The sequence below is a fragment of the Halichoerus grypus genome, chromosome 8 (genome assembly GCF_964656455.1).
Source record: "Halichoerus grypus chromosome 8, mHalGry1.hap1.1, whole genome shotgun sequence".
NCBI lineage: Eukaryota > Metazoa > Chordata > Mammalia > Carnivora > Phocidae > Halichoerus > Halichoerus grypus.
Genome location: NC_135719.1, coordinates 81,311,549 through 81,325,083, shown reverse-complemented (window position 1 = coordinate 81,325,083; position 13,535 = coordinate 81,311,549). Strand labels below are relative to the sequence as shown.

General features: G+C 43.7%; 2 protein-coding genes across 5 annotated transcripts in view; one reads left to right on the top strand and one right to left on the bottom strand.

Annotated features, from left to right (window-relative positions):
• Window positions 1-94: 94 nt before the first annotated feature.
• HOMEZ (homeobox and leucine zipper encoding) lies at window positions 95-12,877 on the top strand. 3 transcript variants are annotated; one of them, XR_013440624.1, is made up of 4 exons: window positions 95-287; window positions 5,454-7,039; window positions 7,376-7,497; window positions 12,605-12,877. XR_013440624.1 is itself a non-coding variant. In XM_078053466.1 (3 exons), exons 1-3 carry the CDS (start codon window positions 248-250, stop codon window positions 7,445-7,447), a joined length of 1,698 nt encoding a protein of 565 aa, XP_077909592.1. In that variant the 5' UTR covers window positions 95-247; the 3' UTR covers window positions 7,448-8,230. The 3 variants fall into 3 exon arrangements, 2 of the variants coding, with proteins under 2 accessions (XP_077909592.1, XP_035970699.1); XM_078053466.1 differs by lacking the exon at window positions 12,605-12,877 and having other exon boundaries at window positions 7,376-8,230; XM_036114806.2 differs by lacking the exon at window positions 12,605-12,877 and having other exon boundaries at window positions 5,454-8,230.
• RNF212B (ring finger protein 212B) overlaps window positions 8,943-13,535 on the bottom strand; it is a 50,057-nt gene continuing 45,464 nt past the window's right edge. For both annotated transcript variants that reach the window (XM_036114854.2, XM_036114851.2), the window contains exons 12-15: window positions 11,805-11,844; window positions 11,421-11,521; window positions 11,102-11,163; window positions 8,943-9,550 (exon numbers count right to left, since the gene is read on the bottom strand). In XM_036114854.2, the coding sequence (XP_035970747.1) occupies window positions 9,485-9,550; window positions 11,102-11,163; window positions 11,421-11,521; window positions 11,805-11,844 (269 nt within the window). In that variant the 3' untranslated portion in view covers window positions 8,943-9,484. The remainder of the gene's footprint in view (window positions 9,551-11,101; window positions 11,164-11,420; window positions 11,522-11,804; window positions 11,845-13,535) is intronic.

Sequence of the window (13,535 nt, the reverse complement as noted above, 5' to 3'; positions counted from 1 at the left end):
CCTGCCTACTTCCACCAATCGGGACTCGGGCCACCTTGGCACCGCCCCTGGATCCCGCCCCACCCATCCGCCCCGCCTCCAACTCGCTCGAACAGGGTTGGGCTAGACGGGCGCGCTCTCGGGGACGGGGGGGGCAGTCCCGGTCCCGGCCCTCCGCGCGGGTGGGCTTGGAGCAGGCCGCACCGGGCGGGAACCCCACTCCCACCCCGGAGGCCCCCTGCCCTTTCTCCCCTTTTCCCCCCGGCCCATGGTGCGAGGCTGGGAGCCGCCGCCCGGGCCGGACTGCGGTGAGTGATCCCCAGCCCCTTCGACTTCCCCTCCCAGCCCCTATACGATCTCCGACCTCCGGATCCCCATCCCCACGCGGGGGGGGGGGGGGTGTTGGAGAATTCTAGGCTCTAAGTCGCCCGGTTCTCTCTCCTTTCTCCTCTGGACTTTTCGGTTCCCTGTTGTAACTGGGGGAGGGTGAGTGGGTGTGTAGGGAGGAGGGGAAGGCTGGGTTGGGACGCCCTCCGCGAGGGGAGGATAGAGATTCGCCTACTCCCTGGGGCTCATCGCCCCAAGTGCAGCAACTTTTTGTTCTCTGACCCAGTTTGGAGCCTTGTAGACTGCCTGCGAAATGGAGGATAGGAGAAACGTTTCCTTCCCAGGCCTCTCCTCCTCCCCCAACGACTACCTCCTGACGACCTCAACACACGTACAGAAATCTGACCTTACTTCTGGGGAGCAGTGGTCTTTGGGAATGAAAGGTTTGGGAGAAACTGCCCCTTCTGACCCCCTACCCAGCCATACTCAGAAAACAAACCAGAAAAGTGAAAACCTGAATCCTGAGAGGTTCCTGGTTTTGCGTCCTAATCTGAGACTTCTAAACTGAAAGAAGACTCAAGCTGAGACCTGTTTGGTAATGTGGGCCCAGATCAGGAGATCTTTTATCATGTGAACCTCCTTCTCACCATACATTTGAAGCCCTTTTATATTATATGACTAGGACAGGTAGAAGGCAATGATTGAAAAAAAACCAAAAAAGCCAGTTAAACTTGGGAATTTTTTAAATGATGCATACATATCTTAAGCATTGTCATTAAAAGTATGTTCGTTGCACCAATCTTTTGGGGTAGTGTCCAGGCGTTTTCTTTGTGTAAGTCTGCTCATTAGAGTTCCCAGTTGTCTTTCTAGTATAAACTACACAAGTGAATTTCAAATCTGGCTGCACCCTGAGAACTTAAAAGTACTGATGCCTGGGCCCCAGTCCAGACTAAGTCAGAATGAGGAGGAGAGTTCCTGGTTTAAGTTTCCCAGGTAATTCTAATGTGCCACTGCCTCTCGTCTATGATTTCCAGGTTTGGTGTTTTTTTGTTTTTTGTTTTTTTAATGCAGTGAGAATTTAAACACTTTTGGAGCAATCTGAATGCAGAATACTTTTGAGATTTTTAAGTCCCCTGCCCCTCCAATCTTTTACAGTTGCCTACTGCTCCCAACTCACCTGTACACTCCTTAACATTTGACTTTGTTTTCATAGAAACAATTTTTAGTGCACTAATTTTTCATAGGTTTCTGTGATATTTAATTACATTATTATATAAATTAAAAAAAAAAAAACAGACATAAACAGGTTGGGAATCACACACAACTGGTCCAGGCACACAGGGCAGCTGAAGGAAGCAGATGATTTTGGCCCACTAGAGAGTAGCCTACCAGCCTCTAGTACGTAGCACACTGTGGGTGTTGGTCATATAACCCAGTGGGTCAGTTAAGCCAGGCTCCTGGCCCAATTGAACACCTCTCCCTTCCACTCTCTCCAACTAATATCACCAATACCCAGTCCCTTCTAGACTTAAATTCTCTTGAGTGTTGCATCCACTCTTGCCATTCAATCACATCAAACTGTATGTTCCTCTTTAAGCAATTACCATCACTCCTTTTTCTATTAAGTTGGCAGAACATAAGGCAGAGGTTCTTAACTTGGGCTTCTGGGCAGCCAGTGAACCTTCTGAGATTATATATATAATGTGTAAGTTTGGATGTTTATGGGGGGGTAGTCATAACTTTCTGAGGGTCCATACCTTTATCTGATTCTCAAAGTTCATGACCCAAAAAGTTGAGAAGCACATAAGTTGAATACCACTCAAAATTCTTTAAGGCCCTTAACACTGTATCACCAAAACACATTTCAGGCAGTACTTCAATTCTTCTCCGAATAAAGATAATAGAGTAATTTTGCAGGATCATTAGTTTCTCATTTGAACTATCTCCTGCTTTAACCATAAGACTAGGCCCAAGCCTAAAGTTGTGAACACCTCTTTTTCCTAGGATTGTATGTACACCTAGACTGGAAGTTTAAGGTAGCCCATTCTTTTCTGCCACCTGTCCACGGGTATGGAAAGCCCAAAGGGAAAGAAGGGTGTTATCCTCTCTCTATATGTTTTTCTCATTATGTTTTTTATTAGCTACTTGGAAGTAGCAGTAGGGCATATCCAGCATATTTAATAAGGATACAAATTTAGTAATTATTCAGAATTGGTAATCCCACCATCACTACCACCTCTGCCCATAGGAGTCCTTACTTCTACAGTTTTGATTCCCTTCTTTTTCTACCCTCTCCAAATGGAGGCATAAGAACACAAGACACCATAGTGTCTTCATTGTGGTTTTGATTACTGGGGGGTCTACCCTCCTTGTTAAAGTTCTCATGAGCCACTCTGTGGTTGTAGTTTCTCCCTACGTCAAAGCCAGATTCTTCCAGGGAGGTACCAGGTAGCTATACAGCTGTGCCTTGATTTAAGCCACCATTCTATATCAGGAAATCTTCCACAATTTGTTTTGTGTAATTGGAAAACTGGATGTATAGAGTACACCAAATATGGTATTTGCATTACTGCATGTTCTACCGAAACATCAAACCGATACCACGAGAATCTGGAGGATAGCAAACCACATGAAAGAAGGCAGAATGCTTCCTTGTAAGGCTTATAGCTATGCCTGCCTTATTTCCTGTCTGGAAGTCTCCATCCTTAACACTGGACTGCTTTATTCCTTAGGCTACAGTTTTCTCTTATCTAAAGTATAATTGTGTCCTTAAAAAACAGGACACAAATAAGGTTAAGTAGATGTCAAGTGTTGCAATCCTAAAGGATTCTCCAGCTTAAGTTTGGTGGTGTTCCTGGTGGGCCACAATGTTTAAATGGTGGTTTAGCACCTGTCTGTGCAAGTTTGCTCACAGGCCACTCAGCTGTGTCTGGGATAAACCTGGAACTACTAATACATTGGCAATTCATCTGGCAATCAAAAAGGATTTATATCTAAATTACGGATTCAGTTCTCCTAAAGCTGTGATTTTCATACTTCCTTTAAAGCAGCATAATCCATTCTGGAATTATATCCAACTCCCAAAATGTAAAGAGCATAAAATCATGGATACCCTGGTTTCCTCTACTGCTCGTTACAATTAGGACCCTGCAAAAAGAGATTGAAAACTACGATTTTAAAGAATGTAGTCTTTGCTTCATTTCCTTCCTTGTCTAGGAGGAGAATGGATGGCATTCCCTTATATCAAAATTACCCTGTGAGGCTGAAGTAATGAGAAAAGCTGCTATTTATTGAGCCTTTACTTTGTTCTAGACATCATGTCAACTGCATTTTTTTCATTTAGCCATAAACTTGTGAGGAAGGTGCTGTTTTGACTGCCTTTCTTTCTGAGGGGAAACTAAGGCTTCGTGAGGTTTAATAATTTGCCCAGGGACAGGCAGCATTCTAGGAGCTGCACTTAATCTCAAATCTGCCTCCCCCCATGCCTTCACCCCACCAGCTGCTTTAGGTCTTGCCTAAGCAGGACACCTAGCACATAGTAGGTGCCTGGTAAAAACATATAACTTTACAGACACTTAGCACTGTGCATTTTTTTACACATGAAGAAACAAAAGCTCCTTTAAGTTCAGTAACTTGCCCAAGATCACATAGCTGGTAAGTGGCAGAACTGGGATTCAAACTGCACGCTGGCCTTACTCAGGGATCATATTTCTACCCACTGTGCCATGCTGCCTCCATTTACCCTCTTCAGGTTCTCTTCAACTGAAGGATCTGCATGGCCTTCGATTCATTAGATCCGCTTGTTAAAAGGAAATGGTGACTCATTAAAATGCTTCCAAATTTTTCTGATCGTCATAAAATCCCTTGATACCACACTGTACTATAACTTCCTGGACTTGAGATTCTTCTCAGTTCATCATGTAGCATTTACAAAGGAATCCTGTCCCATCCTTAACATATCAGAGGTAAATATTTATAAGCCCAGATGGGATTCCTCTAAGAGTAAAGGGTGACAGATGTGTTAGAGTTTCTAATGCGCAGACAGGGAGCTGAGTTAAATTTGGTCAGCAGAACTTTCTGGGAAATACCCTGAGCAGGTATTTCAGGAATAATGCAGAATCAGGGGCTCTCCCTGCAGCCCCCACACCCACAGCCCAGGAGCAGTGGTGCTGCTGGGGAGCTTGCAGGACCTGGCTGCAATTCATAGTGAATCTGCCCACCTGGCCCTGAGAAGAAAGCTGGGCTGCAGAGATAAGACTGGCAGGCCTTCCACCCTGTGTGGAGGGGCTATTACAGTCTGAGGGAGCTCTCCAGGCTCCCCGGAGAGAGATTGAGCTGTTGGAAGAGACAAAGGCTGGGGGGAGGGGCTAACCTTTGTTCCGAGGATGACTTGGTGGAAACAGTTCCCTCTCTCTACCCCCACAGGACCTCCAAACCCAGGAGGAGTAAGCCCCACTTATCCCAGATACCTGACCTGTCTCTTATCCTACAGAGAGAAAATAAAGCTTAGCAAGTTTGAGTTTAGGCTTAAAGGCACTACCATTCCCCTCCCTGAAGGACTCTACCACCAAGAAGGGAAGAGGAAAGGGACCTGGGGGCTGGGCAGAGGAATAGTGCTGTCCTGCCTTCTAGATGCTCCTCTCTTGTACCTGTCCCTCTGCCCCCCCCCCCCATGTCCACATTCTAGAGGTAATCATAAATTGTCAGGAGTTAAAGCATTTGCATCAGTTCTGAGATTACTGCACTTTATGTTTTTGTGGTTGATTTTTCGTTTTGTGACACCTGTTCCATGAACTTAGAGGATGAAGTGAGTTTGAATTAGAAAAATAAAGGCAATATAAGGGTGAATTTTCCTCCTTAACCTTAAAGACAGATTTTTGTCCTGGTGACAGTATTCAGGAGTCGTGTGACTTGGGGTAATTTAACTTCTATGGACTTTGGTTTTTCCATACATATGACAGGAATTGTAACAGGCTCATAAAGTTAGGAAAATTAAAGGAGAAATCGTTAAAGCACTTTAAAAGCAATCCAACATGGTACACATAGACAGTTGATTGTATTGGAGTCCAGCATTTTGTTTGGCAGAAATTGAACAATGGGCTGAAAGAGGAGCCCCAGTGATTGAGCTGTTTCTCTTCTTATTACAGCTATCTCTGAAGGGCACAAATCAGAAAGCACCATGCCTCCTAATAAAGAGGCCAGCAGTCTTAATAGCTCCCCGGCGGGGCTCATCTGCCTCCCTCCAATCTCCGAGGAGCTACAGCTTGTGTGGACCCAAGCAGCCCAGACCAGTGAGCTGGATGGCAATGAACACTTGCTACAAACCTTCAGCTACTTTCCCTATCCCAGTCTAGCAGACATTGCCCTTCTCTGCTTACGCTATGGGCTGCAGATGGAAAAAGTCAAGACTTGGTTCATGGCCCAGCGCCTCCGCTGTGGCATTAGCTGGTCATCTGAAGAAATAGAAGAGACTCGAGCCCGAGTGGTCTACCATCGGGACCAGCTCCATTTCAAATCCCTTCTCTCTTTTACTCATCATGCAGGGCGGCCCCCAGAGGAGGTGCCTCCTTCTCCGATGCCACCTCCAGAACAAGTGGGTCTTGGAATAGTGCCCCTGACTCTTAGTGAGCCCACCCAGATGAAAGGATTGAAGGTGGAACCTGAGGAGTCCTCAGAGCTGCTGAGTCACCAGAAAGCAAAGGAACCCCTGATGGCACCTGGCAGTGGGACATTCCCCCACCAATCCGATTATTGGCAGAATCTTCAAAGCAGTGGCTTCTCTAAGGAGCAGGCAGGCAGGGGTCCCAACCAGTCACATGGCCTAGGTTCTGCTTCATGGAACCACTCCACAGCTGTCCACCAGCCACATGCTCGGGATAAGCCCCCACCAATCTCACTACTTGCTAGTAGTTGTAAGCAGGAGTCAGCATCTAATATGACTCCTCCTTCTTCCTCTACCTCTTCTTCCACTTTCCCGGTACTGGCTAACGGAGCTACTGCCACCTCTAAACCCCTCCAGTCACTGGGCTGTATCTCACAGCCACTGTCACCCAATGAACAGGCACTGCCCCCACATCTGGAGCCAGCCTGGCCCCAAGGGCTAAGACATAACTCAGTATCAGGTAGGGTTGGCCCTGCAGAGTACCTTTCCCCAGATATGCAACGCCAGCGAAAGACCAAGCGCAAAACCAAAGAGCAGCTGGCTATCCTCAAATCTTTTTTTTTACAGTGCCAATGGGCACGGCGTGAGGATTACCATAAACTAGAACAGATCACTGGTTTACCTCGACCTGAGATCATTCAGTGGTTTGGTGACACACGCTATGCCTTGAAGCATGGGCAACTAAAATGGTTTCGGGACAATGCAGTACCTGGTGCCCCTAGTTTCCAGGACCCAGCAATTCCCACACCCCCACCTTCAACCCGCTCCTTGGGTGAATGGGCTGAGACACCACCTCTGCCGAACCCCCCACCCCCACCGGATATACGACCCTTGGAGAGGTACTGGGCAGCCCATCAACAGCTACGGGAAAGTGATATCCCTCAACTGAGTCAGGCATCAAGGCTTAGCACCCAGCAGGTACTGGATTGGTTTGACTCTCGATTACCTGAGCCAGCTGAGGTGGTGGTTTGTCTAGATGAAGAGGAGGAAGAGGAGGAGGAAGAACTGCCAGAAGATGACGAGGATGAAGAGGAGGAGGAGGAGGAGGAAGATGAGGATGACGATGATGATGTGATCATACAGGACTGAGTCGGGGGGACTAGGGGAGGGAAGGTCTGTTACTAAAAGATGAACCAACTTAGTAACTGTTTAAACAAAGAAACCACATTTTTTTTAAATTACCTTGTGGCAAAGAACTGAAAAGCTTCGTGTTCTTGAGGTTGGGGAATCCGGGATGTAGTGAGGGTGGACCAGGGAGGATGACCATAGGACCCAAAGAGAGGTGGGGATTGGATGAGCAGAAATCAGGCCTCTCGTCTCAATGAAGAGAGTGCTAAGGATCTGGTCCAAACCATGGGTTGGGAAAAGGCTTTTGCTCTCTTCATGTCTGCTGTTCTTTTCCCTTAGTGTACTATGGAGAGCCCAGACCTTGGCCCCACATCTATAGGAGGACTGAAAAGGAGGAGTAAAGAATTTTGATTCAATTGATGATTCCAGTGCATCCCCAGTCCCACCATTTTCCCTGGAATGTAAGGCTGCCTCACACCCCTTTTCTTTATGAGCACGAGTCCATGCATAATACAGCTAAGAGTCTTTGTATGTCCCAGTCTCATCACAAATCTTTCCTTAACGCACACCAACTTAGACTATATGTTTTACCTTCCTCGTTACTGAGTTGCACAGGTAGCAGAATGTTTTCATTTCTGATACTGGGACCATTTTGCCTTGTACTTTTTTTTTTTTTTTTTTATCTTTTTCCAAAATCCCCATTCTGTTCACTATTTGTCTCAGGGTAAATCTTCCCCATGGAGCTTGTGAAAAGTTTAATAATTGGGTGGAGAATAATTTAGACTGGATATTTATTGGATGTGGGAATTAGGGGAATGTCCTTTAAAAAAGTAGAATTAGGTTGGAGAGGGATGGTTTCTACTCTTCAGAAGATGGGTGCAGGTAGGTTCCAGGTTTGGTTTTACAAACCTGAAACTCCCTCCTGCCTAGTTTGACAGAGACTAATTTTTCATCATTTTGGTGTTGGTTCAATTTGTGTCTGTAATTGAGACTTTTTCCTCTCTTTATAGGATCTGTCTTGGGGACAGAGGGACCCTGGTCTTTAACTGAATTGATTATGTTTTAGAATGGTTTTCATCAGATGGAGTCAGATATAAAGAGATCAATGGGTTAACCATCTAGAAATAAGAATGGAAGCCCCAGATTGCTAGAATAATAATAAAAGGCCACAAATAAAATTGTTTCTCTCTCCTCCACTTTGCCATTTCTATGGTTTAGAGATTAATGGAGCCAAATCCATTAACATTCTGATTAGTATACTTTTTTTTTTTTTAAAGCAGCAGGATATATTGAGGTAGATTAGGAAGACAAATACTTGAGGCACCTGGGTGGCTCAGGCGGTTAAGCACCCGACTCATGGTTTTGGCTCAGGTTATAATCTCATGGGTCATGAGATCAGGCTCCACACTCAGTGGGGCCTCTGTGCTCAGTGGGGCCTCTGTGTGAGGATTCTCTCCCTCTGTCCCTTCCCCCACTCGCATGCGTGCGCATTCTCTAAAATAAATAAATATATCTTTAAAAAAAATTTTAAAAGAACAAAAACTTTAAAAGGCAGTACATCTGTATCTATCACTGGGCAGATATTTTTCCTGTACCTGCTACAGCACAGGCTCTTGCCCAGAAGAGGTGTCTAGAAATGCCTTTAAAAATAAATTCAGAATTCCAGAAAGAGTAGGGAATCCTAGTTCAGCTTCAGGGTCATTCCCAGGACCTAATTTATTTCTGGCAGATGTTTACTATCTTTACACTTTTTCAATATTTTTGCTTATGGCCTGCCTGCCCGTGGCTGACCCACTTAACTTCTCATATCTATTTAGTACCCGAAGAAGAATACAGGTTTCATGTCAGTGGTGGTGGTCTTTGCCCATTCCACCATTCGAGAGCTTAGAATATAAAACCAATGCAATAACAATAAAAGGACATCTTTATTTTATCTATATACTTTAGTAAGCTGAAAGTCTGGGTCTCTGACAGAAAGGAAAGTCAACATAGTTAACTAGGAATAGAGGAAACAATAGGCAAACAGAAGTATAATAAATTAGGACACGGAACAGAGTTGTTGCTTATTAACACTGGCAATGGAAGAATATATCCAATGCTAGAAGAATGAAATATAGAAATAAACCATACTTAATGAGTATATTACCTCTCACCCCCAGTGATGCCAAGAATTGTTTTGACAACCTTTAAGTTGCAGGAAATGAGAGAGCTACATGAGTGTGGGAGAGATCTAAACATCCTCCTGAAGTACTAGCCTTATATAACACCTGACCATTTTCCTAGGAGGTAATATAGAGTGTATACGGTAAAGGTCAAGAGAAGTAAGGGTACACATTGAAACCAGGAAACAAGGCAGGGAAACATTTTCCAAGGCCATCACACTTAATGGGTATTGTATGCTACAGGTCTTCCTTAAGCAGTATGTATAGATCAGACCTTGAAGACGATCTATCTGGAAATAGTCCATGCTTCTCTTGACCTGGCTAATCCCATCTGTCTCTGTTCGTAGAGAGTCTGCAGCAGAGGGCAGGAAGGCAGATATGGGCATTTATAACAAAAAGGGTAATTAAAGCCCTCTCAAACCATTACATGAAGTTTATCAAGATAGCACATCACCAGTGCTGCTGCCCCAGTTTTCTCCATTGTGTGATAACTAACTTTTCCAAACTAAGATTTGATACACCTAGTGTGACAAAGGTTTTGTTGCTAGTTATGAAACTCTCTAGAACATTTTAGTGGCTTATGGTAATAAGGCCAGAATATTTAAACAAAACTATTTTGGAAGACCTGGGGAGGAGACTGGTGACCTGGAGACTATGCTGATAGACGATTACCAGTGAGGCAGGATTCTTATGCCTCTGGGGAGGTTGTACTTCCTTTAATAACTTTTTTTAAAACTTTATTATTGAAATTTTCAAAAAATACGAAAGTAGAGAAGTATAATGAGCTTATGAGTATCCATCACCCAACTTCAACAAATAACTCCTAGCCAATTTTTTTTCATTTCTACTCTCTCTGTCCTATGTCCACTAGATTATACTAAAGCAAAACCCAGACAATCATTTAACTTCCTATCTTTAAACATTTTAGTATGTTATCTCCAAAAAAAGACTATTTTTAAAAACATAATCATAATAACCATTATGCCTACAAAAGAAAACTATTAACAATTCCTTAATATCAAATATCCAAGAGGTATTCAGTTTTCAACTTTCTCATAAATGTTTTTGTTTTCGTTTTTTTACAGTTTGTTTTAATCAGGATCCAATTAGGGGCCATATATTTGTAGATGGTTTATATGTCTCAATTCTTTTTTCATCTGTAGGTTAATCCCTCCATTTGTGAGGATCTCAGGGATGTTATTTCCCCAGTGGTGCCTCTTAGGGCTTAGATCCTAATTTTTTGCCAATGAAAATAAAGGGCATTTGGAATATGAGAGCAAAATATTTACCTACCTTAGGATGTCCTTGGGGTCACCAGGAGCTTGGCATTGAAAAAGGGCCTAAATATCCTCAAAACCTGGGCCATAAAAGTTAACTTAAAAGGCAAGACTGGACTTTTCATGTAGAGCTCCTTAAAAACCTCTCTTCTCGTTCCAATGCCCTTTTCCTCTTGTTGCCTACATTATATCAATCCCATAAATTCATAAAGCATTATTCTAACCATCTCTAGAGACGTGCACGTGGTTTTTCCCTGTTCAAGCAGTACCTCTGCCCAAAAGATACATTCCATTGAAATACTTTTTTGTGGAAATTTTGGGAATGTTAGTTGTGTCTACACACTTAGTTCACACTGGCCAAGACCTCTCAGTTTAAATCCATTCACTGCCATGTGACCTAATTTTTAAACCCCAAACTAGGAAGCTAATCTGATAGTAGGATAGAATCTTTGAAATTGAGACCATCCTGGAAGATTGTGAACATATGATTACCACATTTGAAACCCTTGTCATTCTCCACTGGTTATATTCTACCACCTTAACAGGTGACCAAAAAGGCATTCTGTGTGCAGGCCTAACCATGTGAGTTTTTCACATGCAGGCAAATTAGATTAGCCAGGGCTCACCTGCTGGACTGGTAGCTGGAAACCAAAAAGACTCTCTAGTGGGGTTCTGCTTTCCCTCTGACCTGGAGGATAGAATTGGAATGGTGAAAGTTAACTCCCTTGGGCAGTTCTTTGGCAGTGTTACTTATGGGTCAGGGTAAATAGGTAGGTCTTAATCTGTAGAACACTACTCAGAAGGAAAAAGACTTGGCTAAGCAATTTAAGAGGTAGGTTATAAAGTCCATTCTTTTCCTAACTTCGTTTCACCTTGAAAATCTTCATTTTAGTATATATGCCAATGGTTGAAGCTCCATTCCTTCGGGAATGTTATTTAACATACCTGAATTGTTGGGGGTGAGGACTCTTCTGTGGCCTGAATCCCCACCATTTAGGGATGGTCTGAAGGAAAAAATCCCCTGTCCAGAAGAGGCAGGTGAAGGCCTACGGAGGGGAAATAGAAGCATCAGCAGAGAAAAGGAAGGTAAAGGTAAAAAGCATATGGAAAGGGAGAGCCTATATATTTAGACAAGACAGGAAATAAATACCCTGCTTGTGACTGAAAGTAATTTGGACATATATAAGACACGGTACTATTAAATGCTCTCTTGTTTACAAGGTAGATTTATAAACTTCAGTGGTATAAGCCAGTAGAAAAGTAACCCCAGGGTGTTGGCAGAGTGTCAGTGTGAACAGATCCCCAGTGAAAGGAAGCATAATTACTTACCTGTAAGATAGGCTGTGAGTAGAAGCTGGTGAAGGGGTTTCTGGAAAACATAAAAATGAGCCTGTGAGATAACCCATGAACTGGAGAAAAGATTCATTCAGGTATACTTGGGACCCGGGCAAAGAAACTGGGGACCAAAGATTTTCAGTATATATGTTAGGCTTAAGGGCTAATAGCAAGTGAAAAAGCTCACAAATCACCTAGCAGTGTCTCCTAAAGTTGCTTTCCTCTCTCTCTCTCTCTCTCTCTCCCTCCTTTTTTTTAAAGATTTTATTTATTTTGAGAGAGAGAGCACAAACGGGGGGAGGGGCACATGGAGAGGGAGAAGCAGACTCCCTGCTGAGCAGGGAACCCCATGTGGGGGCTCAATCCCAGGACCCCAGGATCATGACCTGAGCTGAAGGCAGACGCTTAGTGGACTGAGCCACCCAGGCCCCCCATCTCTTTCATTAATTTGTGCACCAGGATTCATTACTGCTTTGATGTGCTCCAATATATCTGTGCTTTCGTTTCCCCTCTAAGATGGGGATTACCGGAAAGAATGGCTAAAGACAAAGGGTCATTAAATTGGTTAGGAGTGACAGCAAAAATGATGGCATAAGGACCTCCAAAAGTTCTTTCCATAAAAGGAATGAGAAAACTGGCAAAAATTGTCAGAATCAACTTTTTCAGAACTCTGTAAATTAACAAAGGGCTTGCAGCAGTCTAGGGAATGTTTATTCCAGAAAAATAGCCAAATGAGGTTAAAAACAATGAACGTTGTGGCATTTTAACTTGCCCTATTCCCATTTCTCCTCCAGCTCCGTGGTAGCCTTGAAAACCAACATTCTGGCAGTCATCGCGGGGATGGAATGGGGTTGGAACTCTTTCAAAGCCTCATTCCCAGAAAATAATCATTTGACCCATCCAGTGGCAACTGGAAGACTCCACTTGCAAGGCTGCCTTTATTTGACCTGACCTGGAGCGCAAACTCATCAGGAATTGATGCTTAGAGTTTACCACCTGTGAAAAGCCTTCTCCCCAGGAGTGTTTGCTGTAAACAATTAGAAGCGCTTGTTTGGGCTGCCTGAGAATGTGCATATCAATTGGGGCAAATAATAGGCTAATGGGAAAGCTTAGATGAAGAGATGGGGAATGAGTTTTTGGTGGGGACTCTGAAAACAACACATTCTTAGGATCTAGACCATATGCATATGCAGGACTGTATGCATGCTCAGAGAAGACCTGAAAAGGCCCCAGTCTCTTACCATGAGGTCATACAAGCAGGTTGAAGGCTAAGGCACAGTTGTCAATTGCCTGGCTAAGTGCTGAAAGTGAACCCCAACACACACACACAGAATCCCTCAGCAAAGACTGAGAGACTTACTGGTTCAAAGTGTTTAAGGGATTCTCTGTCCAATCATTAGCTGACCACTAAACTAACTGAATAGAGACTTTGGTGGCTCCACATGACAATACAGATTTTATTTTTATACAGAATTATTTTTAAAAAGTCACTAAACAACAATAAACAGAACAAAAAAACCCTGGGGAGGGGGAAGAATCTGATTCCGAGAATTGCCATGTTATATTATTTTAAATGTCCAGTTTCCAAAAAAAAATGAGGTATGCAAAGAAACAAGAAAGTATGACCCATATAAAGAAATAAAGCAATCAATAGAAGCTGTCTTTGAGGAAGCCCAGACATTGGACTAAGCCCAGCCTAGACTTTGTCTAGACAAAGACTTTAAA